This window comes from Eleginops maclovinus, chromosome 24 (assembly GCF_036324505.1).
Source record: "Eleginops maclovinus isolate JMC-PN-2008 ecotype Puerto Natales chromosome 24, JC_Emac_rtc_rv5, whole genome shotgun sequence".
NCBI lineage: Eukaryota > Metazoa > Chordata > Actinopteri > Perciformes > Eleginopidae > Eleginops > Eleginops maclovinus.
In genome coordinates this window covers 10,397,197-10,419,792 of record NC_086372.1, presented here as the reverse complement: position 1 = coordinate 10,419,792, position 22,596 = coordinate 10,397,197, and the positions used below count along the sequence as shown (strand labels likewise).

The 22,596-nt window shown below is 43.5% G+C and overlaps 1 protein-coding gene across 2 annotated transcripts in view; it reads left to right on the top strand.

Moving 5' to 3' along the window:
- Window positions 1-22,596, top strand: part of LOC134860735 (inactive dipeptidyl peptidase 10-like) — a 51,326-nt gene that overhangs the window by 12,738 nt on the left and 15,992 nt on the right. The window contains exons 1-4 of one of the 2 annotated variants that reach the window (XM_063877524.1): window positions 848-987; window positions 3,983-4,097; window positions 4,189-4,284; window positions 21,193-21,287. In XM_063877524.1, coding sequence (XP_063733594.1) covers window positions 928-987; window positions 3,983-4,097; window positions 4,189-4,284; window positions 21,193-21,287 — 366 coding nt within the window. In that variant the 5' untranslated portion in view covers window positions 848-927. Of the gene's footprint in view, window positions 1-847; window positions 988-3,982; window positions 4,098-4,188; window positions 4,285-21,192; window positions 21,288-22,596 lie in introns of those variants that run through there. The other variant, XM_063877523.1, reaches the window with a different exon arrangement.

The window sequence follows — 22,596 nt, the reverse complement described above, 5'->3', positions numbered from 1 at the left end:
TGATACAATTGCAAAAAACGTCAGATATGTATCCAGTACTCAGACTTGTATCCAAAATGAGCGGAAATAGGTTATGCCTAATTTGCATATTTAAACATAACATTTGAGATAACTTGTAATACAAAAGATATTCATCCTAGTGTAGATGTGTGCTTAGTTATATAGTAGTTGCAAATGTTCCCCATTCACCTGTAGGGTCTAGATTCACTTCAGTGTTCAACACCTCGCCGGGCTCTCTGAGCAGACCGGTTCAGCACCATGGACAGCGATAGCGCCAGCTCCTGCATCATGATACTGTTTGTGCAGGAAAGGAGAGAATCAAAGAGACACTAGACTTCCTGAAATGAGCTAGAAGTGTGCATTTTAACACCAGGATGTTTGCATTAGTTATCACAATAAAAGCCAGCTATTTTTTTACATCGACCTAAAACAAGGTTTCTGTTCTCCGAGGAACCAGCTAAACATTGTGGAAGTCAATCGTAACTGGAGGGCAGAGAAGCGATATCCAACACATGACACAGGGAAGCAAATCACGAGAAAAGCGACGACGAACTGACAAGGAACACAAGGGAAAGCAAGATTGCATGCACAGGGACTAATTACAAGACACAGCTAGTAACAACACCAGGAGAAAGGAAATGTTAAATAAGGCAGGAGAGCAAACACACAAACTGAGATGTTTGCATGATTTTAAAAACCATATCTCAGAAGAAATATCAGTGAGTGAACCATCTGCTGGTAAAACAACTCTCAGTATAGAGCTGAAGAAGAAACTACGGTTAAACACAAGGGGTTTGTTTTGAAAGTGAGCACCGGAAGTGAAGTCCCTGCCTTACTGATTGCAGCTTCATGCTCGTGCTTCTAAATTGACGCGCGGACAGGTTTGGATGTTATTACCGCGAGGAGAAGCTCCGGGGCTCCGGTACGATGACTGCTTCCAAAGAAGAGCCAGCCAAGAAGAAGGCGAAAGAGTCGCAGCAGGATGAGGTATCCCGAATCACACCAGGACATGCGTTGTTTACCTAGCAGGGAGGAGGAGATGCATGTTGGACATCAGGGGGAAACTGGATGCGTTTCGCTGGTGCTGCTGCTCGCTTCGAGCAGGATCATTCTAGGGAGAATATTAAGGATACTGGCTGATGGTGAAGTCAAGCCTTTTTCTAGATGCTTCCTTTTGTAGAGGAATTATGTCTCGATGCACGCAGTTCATACAGAGATTATTAGACTATTTATAGCATTTCCAAGACTGCATGGTAAATATTTGGGTAAGTTTCCTAAGTGTCTTTGTGATCGGGAAGTAGCTCCACTTTTTCAATCCATGGTTGCTTTTTCTTCAGGGATCAGCTGTTGTGGATTATTTTGTGAGTGTTTGATTAGTGTTAGCAGAAGCTCCATAGTAATATACATGTATCAACAGTTTGGCATAGTTAAATCCAGTTGAGAAGAATTATAACTCCCACTTCTTCCGGATTAAGCAATGTTATATGTGACCTCCATCTCACACAGTCTTTCTGTATTTGAGTAAATATCTTCTCAGTTTGAAGAGCTAAATAGAGCTTTTCTTTGCATGTCTAATACCCTTTTATAAGAGATGCTGTTCAGTAAAACTGTTGAGTCTTTTTAAACCGAGGTTGGATTGGTATAAACAGGTTTGGAGATGTTCATGCTATACAATAGATCGTCCTTCATGGACCATCGACAGCCATCTTTATGTCGTTCATCAATGTCGTTTATTGCCCTTAATATGCATGTGTTTGATCACCGAATCAACTGCTTTACTTCAGTGTTGCAGGGAATTGGTCTGCTTAAGCTATCTTACACACACACACACACACACACACACACACACACACACACACACACACACACACACACACACACACACACACACACACACACACACACACACACACACACACACAGGGTGTAGCTTTCTTTGCACACCATCGACTGCTCTCTGAGTTTGAGTTCAACATCTCAGAGCTAATTCTCTGCATGTGTGTGAATCAGCTCCTCCTGCTTCATTAACCCATAATATATTCCTCCTTCTCCAACTGTACATTTGAAACTGATTTCTCCGGAGCATCTTCTCTTGATTATTATAATTATTCAGTGACACTAAAGTCCGTAGTGTGAGAAGGCTGGACTTACTGTATAGTGTGTTTCTCAATGTTCAGTATCTTTGAAACCAAAAGGATTCAGTCGGTTTCGAAAGACATAATACAGTTATTGCATAGCACTATATTTAGATTACTTTCTACAGATCAAACACAAAATGCCAAAGGAAAGGGCACCAGAAGAACGCTAACCTTCGCCAAGGCTTACATAAAGAAAAGAACTGGGAGTTTGCCAATAACTCCTAAAACCAAGTGCAATGTATAATAATGTCATTAAGTGAACTACTTGTGAAACTTCTTGGTTAGGCTTAGAAAACGTCATACTTTGGGTTTAGCAAAGGAAAGACAGTCTGAAATGGTACGTGACGTGGTGATGTAAGAATGTATAAGAGTTCAATTAAAACAAGTCAACTTTAACTCTTTAAAAGGACTTGCGCTCTGCGCCATCCTGGGTGATAATCTCACATTTCTTCTTCTTCCTTAAACAGATGTTTAATATTAATGAGTTCTTCCTTGGTTCATGCTCACCAACTTCATGAAAATTGTGGCTTTAGCTTTTCCATAATCCAGAGGAGAAACAGAGGAAGCAAACCGAACAACATCTGAAAACCAGTGACAACAATCTAGGTGTTCTAGGTTTTGTTGTTTGAAAATGGCTTCCAATCAAACCTAAAAGTCCAAATCTCCGCCTCTTTGTGCATTTTTCTACAATGACAAATCCTGTCCATTGAAAGCAACATGTGTTTCTGGCTCACCTCTCTGTAGAAGTGGAACAGAGGGAATAAGTGGTTTGTCTGCTGAAGTCACTTTAAACCTGACAGAGTGATGTGTGAGAGGCTTCACACTGTCTCCTTTGATGCATCACTCTGTGTTTTTCTCAAGCGCTGAAGAATGGTGAATTAAACACCGTGTGACAGCTACCTTTTTCAATTCCCCGCAGTGCCGCTGCAGGAAACCTCGACCGTGCTCGATTTCTCCCAAAATCCAGGGGTTGGTCTATAAGCCTTCCTTGCATCATTTTCACTGTTTGTAAAAGTCTGCAGGTAGCTTTCATCATCCTGAGCCTGAAGAGGGAACATTCCAGAGAAATGATGTAGCCCAGGTCAGAAATGTCATCAGTTTAAAAAAAAGGCACAGATTTTGACATCTGAGAGCTTCAGCTAAGACTGAAAACAAAAAGCAAGGGTCAGGGTCAAGTCTTTCTTTGGGCACAAAAAGCTCTATCCTCTGACGGCTGTTCATCATGTTTCTGTATAGACAGGATGAGCGTTAATACTCTCCTTTCACTGTTCAATATGAGAAAAGCTGGACTACAAAAATCAATTAATCTGCCAACGGCTACTTAAGTGCTGTTTCGTCTATCCCATTAAAAACATGAAATATCGCCTCAAAACATTTCTGCTTCTGCAGATAATAGGAAAATAATGGTGTTGCTGTTTTGTTGCTTGTTATTTTTCTTAGAATATTATCAGGATTTTAAAAGATGGTTCACAGGCTGCTATTTCGTGGAGCTGGGGAGAAATAAAACAGGATAGCTTCAATAAATATTGACTGTAAAAACTGAAAGGAAAAGAAGGAATGCATAAGCCAAAGTCACACAAGCAAATATGTTTTCAGCTTCACCTTTTATGGTAGTTGGTCATTTAAGAAGCTGATTTCTTAAAATTGTGTTAATCTTTTATATGTTTTCTAAAATGTCCTTGCTTTTGAGTCCAAGTTGACCTTAAATAATCATTAAATGCCATGTTTAACATCGTTTGCTAACGTTAGCTTAATAAAAGTACATCAACGACAGACGTGCAAGTTTGTATAGCAGCTGAGTCACAAAGCCACAATGCTAAGTTCTTCTTTGTGTGTGTGTGCAGGAGTTTGTGGATGTCAGCCCTCAGCAGAGGAACTGGAAGGGCATAGCCATCTCTCTGCTGGTGATTGTGGCCGTGTGCTCACTCATCACCATGTCAGTGGTCGTCCTCACACCCGGTAGGCATGATAATCTTCAGCCATTTACTCCCTTGTTTGTCCTAAAGCTGTAAAAATAGACTGGATTTGACTGTACAGTGTTTTCTCTTAGCTGAGCTCCCTGAAAACAACAAGTCCAGGCTGACTGTGGCGGATCTGTACAAACAAGAGTTCAGCGTCCACAACCCTGAAGCCACATGGATCAGCGGTAAGTTCACGGATGTAACGGCAAAGACTAAAACAGTGCACTTGGTGAGGGGCAGATCTCCCAGTCACACTCAATTGTCCCTCCCGGCTACCTTTCAGTTGAAATGCCAGCATTTACTGGCATTTTTAAGCAAGTACAAAGGCCTGAATGTGGCCCTTAACAGACTAGAACACTTGTTTTTAGTATTGTTCTACGCCAGAATGCCTTTTGCTACTGAAGCAGATGTTGAAGTTCTTTAAGAAAATACGAAATGTTAGGCTGTGTGCGGACGTACAGACATATACACACACACGACCAAATATGTCACCGAATCCTCAAATATTAGCTTAATTCATTTGGTGTCAGGGCATTCTCATACATTATCGAAGCTAGTAATGTCTATTTGTGTAAAGTATATCTGGCGTGTAAGGCAGGCAAAACATTCTTTCAAAACTTGAGTTAATTACACACTTAAAGTGCAACTTACATGGGACTTGATAGCATTTCAGAAGCCTGAAAACAACATACAGCATGGCAAGGGTTACATGTGGTGACATTACCCAGAATCCATTTCAACAGGCTCCTTATAACAGCTGTAAACATTTAGCATCCAGCTATACGGCCATCTTAGAGTTACCAAAACCAAAGAAAGAAAAGATGCATTTTTGTGGTGAAGAAAAAGTCCCTTTTCCTATAACTTGCAGTGCATTCTGGGTATTTGTGACTTACAGTCACTGCTTAAGAAATTCCAATTTCACAAAAGGGACGTATCCTTTCTTTCTTAGTCAATGTATTTTTATTGAGGTTTTAAACACAGACATAAACAACACAGACATAAACAACACAGACATAAACAACACAAACACACAACAGCACAAACACACAACAGCACAGACACACAACAGCACAGACACACAACAGCACAGACACACAACAGCACACTCACACAACAGCACAAACACACACACAACACAGACACACAACAGCACAGACACACAACAGCACAGACACACAACAGCACAGACACACAACAGCACAAACACACAACAGCACAAACACACAACAGCACACTCACACAACAGCACAAACATCCACAGTGATTACCCAATGACATCACATCTCAGTCAGAGCCAAGTGGCACCGTCAGCTGTTCTACATAAGGAATAAATGGACGCCATGCTACATCAAGTTTCCCCATTGATCCATTCAGTGTGTATCTCAGTTTTTCAATCTTAAGGAAAAACATAACACCACAGATCCATCTACCAGACGAAGGCGGGCGGTCACTTTTCCAGTGTCAAAGAATGAGCCGCCTCGCTAGGAGGGAGGAGTACGCCATACCATTTAATTGAGGCTTTCGTAGAGGGAGATCCTCCATTGGTACACCACAAACTCCAATAAAAGGACAAGGATGAATAGTGAAGCCTGAAATTGCTGAATATACCTCGGATATTGAGGACCAAAATGCTGTTAAACTAGAGCCTGACCAGAATGTATGATAAAGAGTGGCAGGTGCTTGCTTACACCTATCACACAGAGGACTAACCCTGAAAAGACGTTGGATAGTTTGACCTTGGACATATGAAGCCTATGTACAATTTCAAACTGAATAAGGCTATGTCTCGCACAAATGGAGGAAGAGTGAATTCTTTGAATGATGCTGTCCCAGTGATCCTCAGATAGATTTGTATTCATATCCTTTTCCCAGTTTTCTTTTATGATGGAAAGGGAAGAACTTTCCATTTCAAATATATTTGTGTTTGTCTGGGTTTCAAGGATCAAATCAAGCGGTGATTTTGGTGGTAGTGAAGGAAATTGAATAAAGCAATGACGTACAAAATGCCTGAATTGTAAGTATCTGAAAAAATTATGAGATGGCAAGAAAATTCCAGTCTAACCTGATCAAATGACATGAAGGTGCCATCCTTGTATAACATGTTTATACTCGACACTCCATTTTTGAGCCACTGAGTAAATGTATTATCCAAAACAGAGGCAGGGAATAAGTGATAGGCTGTGATGGGAGAATAAGGGGGGGGACATAGTCTTGCTTTAAATGGTGAGGTTTATGAGAGCACTTATTGTGAGAAGAAGTTAATTGAGGGTTCACAAAGTAAAATATGATTCAAAATCCACTGGGGTGTTTTTCCGTTAACGTGACAGTTAAATCATCATGCAGGAAGTGTCTGCAGAGAGGGAGAGACGGAGGTGATGGAGCTCAGGAGGAGGAGAGGACAGCATGACATTGTGAAAGAGTGATGGTGATGTAACAGAAGAGAAAAAAAGAGACTTTGAGAAGAAAGTAAGAAGCATGATGAGACATTTTAGGAAAGAACTCGAATTTGGACAGAACTAGTGTTGTAAAGCTACTAGATATTTAAATGAATGCAGTTGAAGAACTTTCCCTCAACGAAAACATCTTCTATAATGAACAGAATTAACCAACTCCAGTGATCAGATCAGAATCCTTTGATTGGTCCAGCTTTACAGAGCCAGAGACAGCTTCACAGAGCCAGAGACAGCTTCACAGAGACAGAGACAGCTTCACAGAGACAGAGACAGCTTCACAGAGCCAGAGACAGCTTCACAGAGCCAGAGACAGCTTCACAGAGACAGAGACAGCTTCACAGAGACAGAGACAGCTTCACAGAGACAGAGACAGCTTTACAGAGACAGATTCACAGAGACAGAGACAGCTTTACAGAGACAGAGACAGCTTCACAGAGACAGAGACAGCTTTACAGAGCCAGAGACAGCTTTACAGAGACAGAGACAGCTTCACAGAGACAGAGACAGCTTCACAGAGACAGAGACAGCTTTACAGAGACAGAGACAGCTTCACAGAGCCATAGACAGCTTCACAGAGACAGAGACAGCTTCACAGAGACAGAGACAGCTTCACAGAGACAGAGACAGCTTTACAGAGCCAGAGACAGCTTCACAGAGCCAGGGACAGCTTTACAGAGACAGAGACAGCTTTACAGAGACAGAGACCGCTTCACAGAGCCAGAGACAGCTTTACAGAGCCAAAGACAGCTTTACAGAGACAGAGACAGATTCACAGAGACAGAGACAGCTTCACAGAGACAGAGACAGCTTTACAGAGACAGCTTCACAGAGACAGCTTTACAGAGCCAGAGACAGCTTTACAGAGCCAGGGACAGCTTTACAGAGACAGAGACAGCTTAACAGAGACAGAGACAGCTTTACAGAGACAGAGACCGCTTCACAGAGCCAGAGACAGCTTTACAGAGCCAGAGACAGCTTTACAGAGACAGAGACAGATTCACACAGACAGAGACAGCTTCACAGAGACAGAGACAGCTTTACAGAGACAGAGACAGCTTCACAGAGACAGAGACAGCTTTACAGAGCCAGAGACAGCTTTACAGAGACAGCTTTTCAGAGCGAGAGACAGCTTCACAGAGACAGAGACAGCTTTACAGAGCCAGAGACAGATTCACAGAGACAGAGACAGCTTTACAGAGCCAGAGACAGATTCACAGAGACAGAGACAGCTTCACAGAGACAGCTTTACAGAGACAGAGACAGCTTCACAGAGACAGAGACAGCTTTACAGAGACAGAGACAGCTTTACAGAGACAGAGACAGCTTTACAGAGCCAGAGACAGCTTCACAGAGACAGCTTTTCAGAGCCAGAGACAGCTTCACAGAGACAGAGACAGCTTTACAGAGCCAGAGACAGATTCACAGAGACAGAGACAGCTTCACAGAGACAGAGACAGCTTTACAGAGACAGAGACAGAGACAGCTTCACAGAGACAGAGACAGCTTTACAGAGACAGAGACAGCTTCACAGAGACAGAGACAGCTTTACAGAGCCAGAGACAGCTTTACAGAGCCAGAGACAGCTTTACAGAGACAGAGACAGCTTCACAGAGACAGCTTTACAGAGACAGAGACAGCTTCACAGAGACAGAGACAGCTTTACAGAGCCAGAGACAGATTTACAGAGACAGAGACAGATTTACAGAGACAGAGACAGCTTCACAGAGACAGAGACAGCTTTACAGAGCCAGAGACAGCTTTACAGAGACAGAGACAGCTTCACAGAGACAGAGACAGCTTTACAGAGCCAGAGACAGCTTCACAGAGACAGAGACAGCTTCACAGAGACAGAGACAGCTTTACAGAGACAGAGACAGCTTTACACAGCTTTACAGAGACAGAGACAGCTTTACAGAGACAGAGACAGCTTCACAGAGACAGAGACAGCTTCACAGAGACAGAGACAGCTTCACAGAGACAGAGACAGATTTACAGAGCCAGAGACAGATTTACAGAGACAGAGACAGCTTCACAGAGACAGAGACAGCTTTACAGAGACAGAGACAGCTTCACAGAGACAGAGACAGCTTTACAGAGACAGAGACAGCTTCACAGAGACAGCTTTACAGAGACAGAGACAGCTTCACAGAAACAGAGACAGCTTCACAGAGACAGAGACAGCTTCACAGAGACAGAGACAGCTTCACAGAGACAGAGACAGCTTTACAGAGACAGAGACAGCTTCACAGAGACAGAGACAGCTTCACAGAGCCAGAGACAGCTTCACAGAGACAGAGACAGCTTCACAGAGACAGAGACAGCTTTGCAGAGACAGAGACAGCTTTACAGAGACAGAGACAGAAATCCACCACCAGCTCCTGGGTCTTCCCTGCGTTGAGCTGGAGGTGGTTCCTCAGAGGATGAGGTCCTGCGTCAGCTCCCAGTACTCCCTGTCGTCCTCATTGGAGATGATGCCGACGATGGCGGAGTCGTCAGAGAACTTCTGCAGGAGACAGGTCGGCGTGTTGTGGGGGAAGTCTGCAATGTAGAGGGTGGTGCTGGCCCCCGTACTGCAGATGATGGTGTCTGATTGACACTCCCTGGTCCTCACGTACTGTGGACGGTTGGTGAGGTAGTCCAGGATCCAGGATCCAGGAGGTGAGGTGGTGATCCCCCCCGAGAGCTGCAGCTTGTCTCCCAGGAGCAGGGGCTGGATGGTGTTGAAGGCACTGGAGAGATCAAAGATCCTCACAGGGCCCCCAGCCTTCTCCAGGTGGGAGAGGGACCTCTGCAGCAGGTAGATGACAGCGTCATCCACCCCGATGTCAGACTGGTAGGCGAACTGGACCTGCTGCCTTCCGTGCCTTACACCTCTGCAGCTCCCTCCTCAGCTGGTTGGTTGTGAGGGACAAAGTGCCGTCAGCAGGCGGGGGGTTTGTGGGGGGAGAAGTTACAGGGCTAGTGTGGAAAATGTCTGTGAGCTGATGGTTGGGGGCTGGGTGGAGGTGGGAGAGGTTACAGGCCATTTCCAGGCAGTGGGAACAATGGGGGGTGCAGCAGGGGGGAATGTGTCGGGGAAGGGGCTCCTGACTGATCAAATCTATTGAAGAAAATGTTCAGGTTGTTTGCCCACTGATGGCCCCCCCGGACCTGGGAGTCTGGCCCTGTGTAGCCAGAGATGGTTTTCAGGCCTCTCCAGACTCGGCTCAGGTTCCTCTGCTGCAGCTGTTCCTCCATCCTCTTCCTGTAGCTGTTTCCCCTCTCTGATCTTCCACTTCAGTTCCCTCTGTACCACCTTCAGCTCCTCTGTGCTGCCTGATCTGAAGGCCCTCTTTTTGTCCTTCAGGAGAGCCTTTATCTCAGGGGTAATCCAGGGTGTGTTGTTTGGAAAACACCGTACAGTGGGTACGATGTTTTCCTCACAGAAGTTGATGTAGTCCGTTATGCAGTCAGTCAGGCTGCTGATGTTCTCCCGTGAGAGTCAGTGAACACATCCCAGGCAGTAGTGTCGAAACAGTCTCTAAGGGCCTCTTCCGACGCCTCAGACCACCTCTTCACGCTGCGTGTGGGCACCGGCTGTCTGTAGACCAGAGGTTGATACACGGGCAGGAGGTGATCTGCCCAGGGGAGGAAGGGGTGATGAGCTGTACGCCTCCTTGGTGTTGGCGTACAGTAAGTCCAGTGTTGTGTTGTCTCTGGTGGTGCAGGTGACATACTGTTTGAATGTGGGCAGAGTTTTTGAGAGAGAGGCATGATTGAAGTCCCCAGAGTGTCCGGGGTTAGCTCCGTTAGCCACGTCTCTGTAAACACCATGATGCTGCTCTCCCGATACCCCCTCTGATGCCGGGTCAACGCCGCTAGCTGGTCCATCTTGTTAGGGAGAGATCTTACGTTTCCCATGATGACGGAAGGAAGGACAGGTCTGTATCGTCTCCTCCTTGCTCGCAGCCTTGCCCCGGTATGGCGTCCCCATCTCTTTCTCCTCAGCTCGCGGGGAAGGGTTGCCACTCCGTGCGGCGGCAGTTTGCACCGAGTGGATCAGTCGTCACAGAGCTAGGCAGCGCTGACTTGCTTATATTGTCTGATAAATTCCAAGATGGACATGATCTTCCTACCAGGGGAGGAAAAACAAGATATGTGGAGTAAAAAGTTCAGAGCATTGTGGGAAGTGCATTAGCAGAAAATGAGAATCTCTCTACCTGAGGTTTCATTCCACCAAGATATATGAAAAGCATTTATTCACCGGGAAGATAGTCTGTAAAAAGGGAAGGAAGGGTTTTATGCAAAGCTTTCTCCTCTTCAGTACAATATCTTTGGCAGAAATACTTACATATAGCTTGGACTTTTTGTGGCATCCATGATGCATTCAGGGTCACATGCACGTTTCACATCAACATTGGATGATTTAAGTTTGCAACCCTTTAAGGGGTTAAAATGAATAAACAAGGAATAGAAACTAAAATACAATAATCATAAAAAACTTAAATGCAAATCATTTAGATTCAACCAAAATGATAATGAATGTAAAGGTCTGCTATAAATACTTAATTCAAATGTTTATTTAATGCTTGACATCAGTCTGTTATTCTTCACCACCCTAATGTGTGTACACACAAAGTCCTGCTGATCTGCAGATTCAAACACAGATGGCCTCGCAGTGTCATGTTGAATCAGGAACAGCTTGCAGTGACTCGGGGTCAAACATCCTCCCACAGTGTGATGAGCCATAGTTCATTAATAATAGTAAACCAATTAATAATCAGTGCTGATTTATAATGCCGTGCAATGGTCAGTTGCAGACCTTGCACCGCTGTACACATTCAGACCACTACGATCACTAAGAGTATCAAAAGCAATCCAGTACAGATAGATCTATAGAAGAACTATCCAATTCTTTTAAATGTTCTTTAACTCAGAGTGCACCTTTAGCTACACTCCTGCATTAAAGCAGCACCACTTGTGTAAATGAACCTCAACATGGAGCCAATGCAAATCATGTTCCTTTTTAAATTGTAATTAAAAGTCTTGTATCCTAAAAGCCGTCTGAAAACCAAGTTATGTTACTTCCTATAAACATAAGGAAATGAATATAAGCCATGTCTGCTAGAAATTAGGTTTATATATCATTACTTTGCAGAAGTATATATGCTGTTTTTAAAAGATCAAATTCCACCTTGGTTGGTGTTTAATTCACCATAATTAAAAATGCTTTTTTATTGCCAACTGGAATTGTGTTTACCCTGACAGAGATTTCTACTTTAATATTCTGCTTGGAGCAACAAAACCACCATGAACATTTAGTCTTTGTTCCACTCAAGGTTTGTTTCATTCTTAAAAGGAAAATTAAAGGAAGTGTTTATTGTTATTTAACCCAATCCTCAATCTTTTCCTTGACCTTTTCACCAAAGTGCCTTTTCATGTGGAACGTAATTGGAAAATAAATCTGAATTGTTAAATCATCACTCTTAGGGAGTGACTCTTGTTTTTTGTACTCTTTTCTAATTTCTTGCAGGACAAAGCTGGTGATTTAAAATAAACCAGCAGAAAGTATCATTATTGATGCACACCCACAAGTCCTTGGAGATACAGGAAAAAAAATGGAGTACATGTGCGCACTCGCTTGCCTACAAAATGATAAAAGGCAGTACATCCAAAGCTCTCCAGACATTTTCTCCTCACAGCAGGAGAAACGTTACTTCCCCTTGAGTTCTCTGACCTTTCTCATCCACAATCTCCCTGCAGGCCACTTGGCCAACACCTCCTCATTAAAGCTTCCTCACATGTTACAAAAGGCGGAGGTGTTCCAGCATGAGTCTTGATATGTGACCGAGCGGTTTACTGGGTCGCCATGCAGAGAGCAATCACTCCTCCACATGTTCCGGCTCGTATACAGGTCTTAAAGTGGAGCATATCAATGTGTGTTAGCTGGCGTCCTGACAGCGTGACAGATTGTGTTTACATTGAAGGAGAAAAAAGGGGGAGAGAAAATAGCAGCTGTGGCTGGAGGAGACGAATAGAGAGACGGTTTGTTGTCACATGACAGTCAGAGTATATGTAATATAGTATTTCCTTTAGGCTCAGCTTTCAGACAGAGGGTGAAAAGAGGAGCTGCAGCACAGGCATTATAAGAAACATAAAGAGCTTTCTGAACATTAAAGCATGGAGACATGTCCCAGTAGAGATGCTCAAATATGAACTGGAAGATTAGCCAAATTGGGTCCCTCAAGTATAAAATCTGACTACTTCTTCCACCACTGAAGAGGGCTGAACTGTAGCTTTAACGGTCAATTCAGGGAAGTGGAGGATTAAAAATAACACCGTTCTAGAGACTGGATGTGATCCCCTGCATGCTGCGTCCTTCAGCTCCACAGGGAGATGATACTAATGACGCGTCCTGTGGCCTGTTGCTTTTCATTATGGGCTCAGGTCAGGCCGGCCTCTGTCACACTCACACAGTCGTATGTTTCAGTGTGCTTATTGAACTCCCTAAAGACTGGGACACACATTTGATCTCAACAGGATTTCAGATCACAAGTTTCACCCAATTCTTCGCCTCATTAGCGCCTTAAGCTCACAGGACCTCGTTCACTGAATTTGTGTAGTTTTTTTTCAAAGTCAGATTCACTCCTGCGTCCTAAACTGCAGGTTGTATGCACCTGTGTTTGTCATGATAAATCCCAGTGTCCTTGCATATTAAAAAAGCGTGTGATTCTTCTTGATTAACGCCACGCCAATCCCAGCAAGAGTATGAGATTGCGGGGACAAAAAAATGTAAAGAATTAAGTCAAGAATACCCAAAGGAAAGTGTAAAGAGGGTGGAGCGTCACACTTTAACATCCATCTGCAGGAAGAGAACGCCAAACAAGTAAACCAATGTGTAAAAGGACACTAAATATAGGATGCATTTAGTGTTCCTGTGTTAGCATAGTATTTATCCATTTTAAAAGAGGTACAAATATCAAGTAATTATGTTGTAAAAATACAGTGGAGGAAATAAAAGCCTTGATGGACAGCACAGAGGGCAGGTGCTTCCTGTAGTTGGTCTCCAGGTCTGCTCACATCTCAGGAGGGGGTTTGGTCCTCTCCTCTCTGCAGATCCTCTCCAGATCCTTCAGGTTTGGAGGCTGATGCTCGGCCACTGGAAGCTTCAGCTCCCTCCACAGATGTTCTATGGGATGGAGGTCCGGAGACTGGCTAGGCCCCTCCCTCACCTTAATGGGCTTCTTCTGTAGCCCCTCCTTAGTTGCCTTGGCCGTATGTTTTGGGTCATTGTCGTGCTGGAAGACCTATCCATGTCCCATGTTCAGTGTCCTGGCTGAGGGAAGGAAGTTATCAGCCGATATTCTGCAATACCTGGCCCCCTCCATCCTCCCCTCGATGCGGTGAACCGCCCTGTCCCCTGAGCAGAGAAACCCCCCCCCAGAGCATCATGTCTCCACCTCCATGCTGGACGCTGGGGATGGTGTTCTTGGGTCATAGGCAGCATTTCTCTTCCTCCAAACACGACATGTGGAGTTGATCCCAAAGATCTTGATGGGTCTCATCTGAGCTCCTCCCCTTCTCATCAGCCTCCTCTGGACCCTTCAGAGGATCGCTGGCAGACTTCAGACGGCCTGTACATGTGCCTTCTTCAGCAGGGGACCTTGAGGCGCTGCAGGATTTGAATCCATTACAGCGCAGTGTGTTACCAGTAGTGTTCTTGGGGACTGTGGTCCCAGCTGCCTTCAGATCATTACCCAGTCCCTCCTGTAGTTCTTGGCTGACCCCTCACCTTTCTCAGGATCACTGATCGTGGAGCCCCAGACCGAGGGAGATTGGTGGTCAATTTGTGCTTCTTCCATCTTCTAATAATCAGACCAGGTGTCTCTCTCTCACCAGGCTGCTGCTGGTGGTCTTGTCTTCTATCCCAGCATTGTGCAGGTCTACCATCTTGTCCCTGATCTCCTTACAGATTAGGTTCACCATGATCACAGACCTGTCTCTGGTCCTCGTGGAGAAGTTGTAATCTGATGTATTGACTGTGGACAGGTGTCCTTTATCCAGGTGCTTGGTGTGATGCCTTTTCTTTTGTAAGAACTGCACAAGAGGGATTTTCAGAAGACATTTCCTCTAAATAAGTTTTGGTTAATGATGTCCAGTGATTTGGTTTCCATTCTAGCAACTTATTTTGGTAAATCACTCCCCAAAAAAGGATTTTCAGCACGCAGCCTGCGGCTATTTCCTGCAGAAACAGCTCCTGCATACAGCTACCTGCTCAGTGTGCAAATCAGAAGCTTCTGAAACACCATCCCTCAGATCATACAAGTCATGAAATGATGGACTGCATTAGTTAGCTGTTAGCCGAAGGCTGCATTACATCACCTGGGAGAGGGAGAAGTGGCTTGTTTGTGTCGCAATAATGATTTTTTTCACCCTGCAGGGTCAGCTGCCCCATTACTTCTGTATTTAATGTATTGATGATACAGTTTGAAGATTACCTTCTGACATGTTGTGTGGCGTAAATCTAATGTAGACCGGCTGTGACAACAAGTATGATTGAAAATGTACCGCGGGGCCTCCTGGTGGTGGTTGTATTTTAAACACATACCTAATGGAAATTGCTCCTTCTCAAACTCATTTCCTCTTCTCCTTTAACATCAGTCACACAATATTTAACAGCACAAGAGACACTTGCCGAAGAGAGGCTTGGGATGTGGAAACCACGTCCTAACACTTCAGAACTAAATATTATAAGGGATAATTAAGATGTGAGATTGCAGCTCCTCCAGTTTAAAACCAGAGCTGAATCTCATTATGATGATATTCCCGAACCTGTCAGGTAACCAGAGCAAAACCATCCAGCACATCAGCGGCTAAATCCGTTTCCTGAGTCACACAGCACGCTTCTGCAGAGGGACATTCAGAACACAGAAGAGAGATAATTGCAAATAAATCACATCCTGAGTATTGGTATTGTTGGGAGTCTCCTGAGGGGGAAGAACCACATGTTTGAACACCTTGTTTTAGTTTTTAGATGAAATTGTATTGACTATCTTCCTGTGAGTTTAGATAAGATTTGATTCAGTAAGCAGACTGGAAACAGATTGAAACTGCTAGCCTGGCTCTGTCCAAAAGGTAACAATATCCACTGACAAGCACCCGTTTATCTCACTAGTAAAGTTATCTAAAGTCAAAACCACATGAAACGTGCTATGTGCACTCTAAGAAAAGTAACATGATGCCCTTTATATGTTTGGATCAGGACAGCAAAATGGGTTTTTCTACATTAAACTTCAGTGTCAGTTATCTTTAGTGGACACCATGTGTTCTCAGATAGAACATCTGATATGGGCTCTGATATGAGCTCTGATATGGGCTCTGGGCTCTGATATGGGCTCTGATATGGGCTCTGATATGGGCTCTGATATGAGCTCTGATATGGGCTCTGATATGGGCTCTGATATGGGCTCTGATATGAGCTCTGATATGGGCTCTGATATGGGCTCTGATATGGGCTCTGATATGGGCTCTGATATGAGCTCTGATATGAGCTCTGATATGGGCTCTGATATGGGCTCTGATATGGGCTCTGGGCTCTGATATGGGCTCTGATATGGGCTCTGATATGAGCTCTGATATGGGCTCTGATATGGGCTCTGATATGAGCTCTGATATGGGCTCTGATATGGGCTCTGATATGAGCTCTGATATGAGCTCTGATATGGGCTCTGATATGGGCTCTGATATGAGCTCTGATATGGGCTCTGATATGGGCTCTGATATGGGCTCTGATATGAGCTCTGATATGAGCTCTGATATGGGCTCTGATATGGGCTCTGATATGAGCTCTGATATGGGCTCTGATATGAGCTCTGATATGAGCTCTGATATGAGCTCTGATATGAGCTCTGATATGGGCTCTGATATGGGCTCTGATATGGGCTCTGATATGGGCTCTGATATGAGCTCTGATATGAGCTCTGATATGGGCTCTGATATGGGCTCTGATATGAGCTCTGATATGAGCTCTGATATGGGCTCTGTTATGACCTCTGATATGAGCTCTGATATGAGCTCTGATATGAGCTCTGATATGAGCTCTGATATGGGCTCTGATATGGGCTCTGATATGGGCTCTGATATGGGCTCTGATATGAGCTCTGATATGAGCTCTGATATGGGCTCTGATATGGGCTCTGATATGAGCTCTGATATGAGCTCTGATATGGGCTCTGTTATGACCTCTGATATGAGCTCTGATATGAGCTCTGATATGGGCTCTGATATGAGCTCTGATATGGGCTCTGATATGAGCTCTGATATGAGCTCTGATATGAGCTCTGATATGAGCTCTGATATGAGCTCTGATATGAGCTCTGATATGGGCTCTGATATGGGCTCTGATATGAGCTCTGATATGAGCTCTGATATGGGCTCTGATATGGGCTCTGATATGAGCTCTGATATGAGCTCTGATATGGGCTCTGTTATGACCTCTGATATGAGCTCTGATATGAGCTCTGATATGAGCTCTGATATGGGCTCTGTTATGACCTCTGATATGAGCTCTGATATGAGCTCTGATATGGGCTCTGATATGGGCTCTAATATGGGCTCTAATATGGGCTCTGATATGGGCTCTGATATGAGCTCTGATATGGGCTCTGATATGAGCTCTGATATGGGCTCTGATATGGGCTCTAATATGGGCTCTGATATGACCTTGCACTTTCACTCTTCTTACACTTAAGATCCAAAGTGTTACAAACAGTTATTATTTTTGTTAAAATTATAGCAATCACAATATCCATGCTGAGTTGTCCAGCATCTTTTTATTGTACTACTATGAAGGCAAACATAATCAAACACATCTGACTGTTAACTCTGCAGGGTCTGCTGGGCCGTGGTGCAGAAACACAGTGTTTTATATACACAGCTGCGTTTGCTTAATACTGATTTTCTTGCATCATGTCGTTACGGATGCCTCAGCGACTCTTGAATCATACAATAATCTGTCAGCGGAGACGATTTCATTATATCTTATATCTATTTTTACATGCTGTGAATTATTCACGGAGCGATTGTGTTTTCTTAATGTAGAGCCGAGCTTGTTTAGATTAAGCCATGGATGAAGGAAACATCCAGGTACTTACATAAGAGATGGTGTGTGTGTGGCATAGTACGGCTGGGTGCTTCAAGCTACTTGGTCTGTGATACATGATTGCTAATGAGGTTTGCACAAACAACAGGCTACATCTTTAGCATTGACCCATATGAGGCAGGAATGATGCATTATTCATGAGAGAGAGAGAATGAGAGAGAAAGAGAGAAAGAGAGAGAGAAAGAGAGAGAGAGAGAGAGAGCTCAATGAAAAATAGCAATAAAAATGAAGACAAAATGAGATGAAATATAAACAAAGCACATAGATATAAAGTAGGATATTATGTACATTAGGTGTTAGAGGAATGGAATATTGAATAGGAGAAATGTGAAATGAACCTATTGAAGAAGGTGTTCAGCTCGTTAGGCCTCTCCGGGGGCCCACAGTCAGTTTTCAATGTTCATTATATTTGCCTTGGTTCTACAATGTTGATTTTCATTAGAAGAAAGACGTGATATTTATTGGCGTCTAATAATCTCTTACTGGAAAATGTGCATATTTATTTTCCAGCGGAGGAGAAGCAGCGTTACGTGACAAAATCAAGTATTTTAGGATTGGATCCATAGTTCTGCCAAATGGCATACTAACCCGCTTTTGTCGACATTTTGATTGACCATGGATGAACAAACACCAGGTACTTACTAGAGGTGTGAGCTCATAGTACGGCGGTGCTTCAAAGCACTGGCGAACATGATTGCAATGAGGTTGACACAACAGACGACCCGGCGTGCATTTATCATGAGAGAGGAATAAGAAAATGATGTAAATAGAGGAAAGAAAGGAGAGCTAATGGAATGCAATTAATGGACAAATGAGATGAATATCAAGGTATCAATGTAATATTATTATATTTAAAATGCATTTGAATTTGGAAGGAATAATATAAATGTTAGTCGTTAGCTACGGGCCCACAGTCAGTTTCAATGTTCATTATATTTGCTTGGTTACAATGTTGATTTTCATTAGAAATAGACGTGTATTTACTTTCAGCAGGTCTAATAATACTCACAAACACGTGTAACGAAGGGCGAGCTTTCATTTATAAAAAGGCTGTTAACAAAAATGCAGACAAAAGGTCAAACTAAGGAAAAGTATCAAATTAAAACACGGGACAAACCAGTGGAAGAGGGAGGCTGAAAAAGGGAGATCCAAAAGGGTTCAGGGAACAGGCAAACGACCAACAACCACGACGACACGACAAAGAGCACAAAGGAAAGCCCAGACTAAATACAGAGGAGGGTAATCACAAGGCAAGAAACAGCTGGGAAGGGGGAGGAGACACACAGGGGCAACAGGTGAACACGATCACAGACAGGAGGGAAACTAAAGACAGGAAGTAAACACACAAGACAGGAAGTGACAAAACAAGATACATTTCAAAATAAAAGCGTAAACTATAAATCCAACAACGCGTTTGACTGGCTCTGTTTTCCAGGAAGTAGGTCTAAACCCGTAAATGTTGCTTTTATTTGCTTGTAGTTTTCTCTCAAATAGAGACGTTATATTCATCGGTATCTTTTTATCTATGAAGTCCTTACTAGAAAACTACCATATAACCTTATATCCACCTTTTAATTGCTTTCTATTAGACCAGCTATACTGACTGCTGCTTTTTCCAGGCACTAGGTTGAAAAATCTGCTTTTAATTGGACTCCTGGAACACTTCCTTAAAATCACACACTTGCTCTTCAGGGCAATTTGATGTTAAAGCGTATCATGCTCATATTTCAGTTCCTTTTTGCAGAAGAAGAAAGAAAATCACAGACTCTGATTTCTATTACATTGGGGAATCAGAGTCTGCCTATCAATCCATGGGGAATGTTTGTTATTCACAACAACACACACATAACCATTTAGCCAACACACACACACACACACACACACACTCATGCAGTCCTGGCTTTCTCTTAAAGGAATCGATTCATCTTATTCTATCTCTTTCTGCAAAACATGACTTTGAATGATTGAATCAGACTCTTTCAAATACTGAACATGCTTGTCACACTGAACCAGAGGCAGCTGTGCTCCTCACTGTCCTCTCTTTGAATTCCTGAAATTCATTTGGAGTGAATTTTCAGCTGATTGCAGGGGAGGGAATCACTCAGTGCTGCACGAGAACGGGCAGCTCTCATGCTTGAATTTTCATTAGGTGTTGAAAGCTACATGTGTCACATCAGAGTAAAAAGAACGATGATTGGCTCACGTGCACGATTCATACATTGTACCTCTATAGCCAGAGATGCTAAGTCCAAGAAATAAACGAAATGCTTCCTACCTGAGCTTTCCTTAAGTCTTCACTTGAGTGCCTTCCCTTTTGATCTTCTTTCAGGAGATTTACTGGCGGCTAATTGGAAGAAAAATAAACCCAAAATATGTAAATGAATCTCCATGTGTATTACTCTGGTTGCTCTTAAGAACTTCTTTAAAAGACTGTATACTTCCTCTGTTGTCCTCTGTCTTTTGTTGTCCAAAATTGTAAATGACATTTCCCTGTGTGTCTTTCACAATCTGAGCCGATGGATCCTGGCATTGTCCTCTTGGAACATGCCCGCTCCATCAGGGGAGAAGAAACCCACTGATGGAATAACCTGGTCCTTCAGGATATTCAGGGAGTCAGCTGACCTCATTCTTTGGGTTGCTGAACCTAGACCAGACCAACTGCAGCCCCCCAGATCATAGCCCTGCCCCCCCAGGCTGGTACAGTAGGCACTAGGCATGATGGGGGCATCACTTCAGCCGCCTCTCTTCTTACCCTGATCCCCCATCACTCTGGAACAGGGTCTGGACTCATCAGACCACACCTTCACCAATCTTTACGCTCCCTACCAAACTGAAGCCGATTAGCTTCACTGAGAAGTGGTTTTCTTACGGCTACCCAGCTGTTTAGTCCCACTCCCTTGAGTTCCCTCCGCATTGTGCGTGTGAAAATGCTCTCTCTGTCACAGCTAAACTTAGCCGTGAGTTCTACTGTTGTTTTTCTACCATTAGATTTCACCAAACGTTTAAGGGATCGCCGATCACGATCATTCAGGATCTTTTTCTGACCTCACTCCTCCCTGGAAGAGGATGTCCCCCACTGTCCTTCCAGTCTTTAATAATGCGGTGGACAGTTCTTAACCCCATTTTAGTATTTCAGTAATCTCCTTAGATGTTAGCTCTGCTTGATGCCAATAATTTGACCCTTCTGAAACAGATCACCATCTTTTCCACGACCACAGGACATGTCTTTCGCCATGACTGTTGAACAGATGAGAAGCTCCTCTCTGCATCAGTTAGGGTTCAATAACTTGCTGCCAGCTGAAACATAATCACCCCTGCAGTAATTATCCAATGGGAGGCTCTATCCTATTTGCTTAGTTAAATCCAGGTGGGGACCCTTTTTGGCCGGGCAGTGTATATTCTCTGTCTGATAGTTGATCATTCCAGGAACCTCCCAATGACATGTGTAACGGGACACTTAATCATTGTAAGTATGGATATGTGTGTGTTTTCTCCCTCAGATTCAGAGGTGGTGTACAGGAACCGCGACGGCCACGTTATCAAGTTCAACTTCGCCTCCAACGAGACGGAATTCATCCTGGCCAACAGCACGTTTGTTAGTATTTTTTTACTCCTTTTTCTCCTTATTTTGTTCTTTCAAATTGAGTTTTCTTTAAGAATTAAGGTAGATTTAAGGAAGTTTTAGCTGAGGCATGTTTGGAGGCTGTATTTCAGAGGAGAGCATTTGGTTACTGCCATTTCAGCAATAGGTAAACATGAAATAGAGCAGATGAAACATTATAAAACTCTGTATATGATTAAGTTCAATCTTTTCTGAAGCCTAGCTAATACACAAGCAGCATATTTACCCATTAATTTAGTGAGACATAGGATGTTCTGCACCTGTTTTGTGCAGGAATATCCGTACATTAGGCATATGCATCAAAAATGATGAAAGTACTCAGATTACCTTTTAGAAAAACTCAAGAGCCCTAACCCTGTAAAAGATCAGAGACTCAACAGAGAGAAGGTGTGTGGGAATAAAACACATGTTGGACTAGGCCTCTGATATGTTGCTGCTAGCTAGTCCTCAACACAGATACAGGCACAGAAAGGGATCTTCTTCTCGTCTTTGTGGTGTGATTGGATCCCCGGAGGCTGCAGGAAGCATGTTGGAGCTGCCGGCTGCGCCTCATCACGCTGCTAGACTCACGATGTGACAGTATCCTGCAGAGAGCGTTGTGTAGCAGGAGCTTTAATGCTGCTAAATCTCACCTCGTCTTACCTCTACGATCATCAGGAGGAGAGCGAACCGCATGAAATAATATTCTAGATGGGTGCTTATGCAATCAAATAATTTCTTAGCTTGTCAGATCAACTTCCTGTTTGTCAGGTTTATAAACTCTGAATATCCTGCTTCAATGTGTAATCTAAAAGTGAGTGTGTATTAAAAGCCTTTTGGCCTCTACATTAAGCATTGAAGGCGGTTGGCTCTTATCCTTTTGCCGTTTTTTTGACTGAATTGTTGAAGCATATAATGGGATTTCATGGGGATTTTGGGCCATGTTTTTAGTTACTAAATGCAATCAAAAAGCAAAGGTGGCCTCGATGTTTAAGAGTTGACCCTTTCAAAATATGTAACTGGAAATAGCTGAACTTTCAGGTTTCATATCAGTATTTAGTGTCTCTACTGTGTCTCCAAAAGCTCTCTGTTTCTCATACTGCCTGTGCTGCAGCACGTCTTTTCACCCTCTGTCTGAAACCAGAGCGCAGTCTGCTCTGATTGGTTAGCTGGCCGGCTCACTACAGGAAAGGGAAAACGCCTAAAAGCAGAATGTATAAAAACAAAATACACACTCAGACTCTGACTCCAAGATACCAAAGGACCATCACTTTTAAATTAGTTGTGGCTTCTGGGTCTAAAA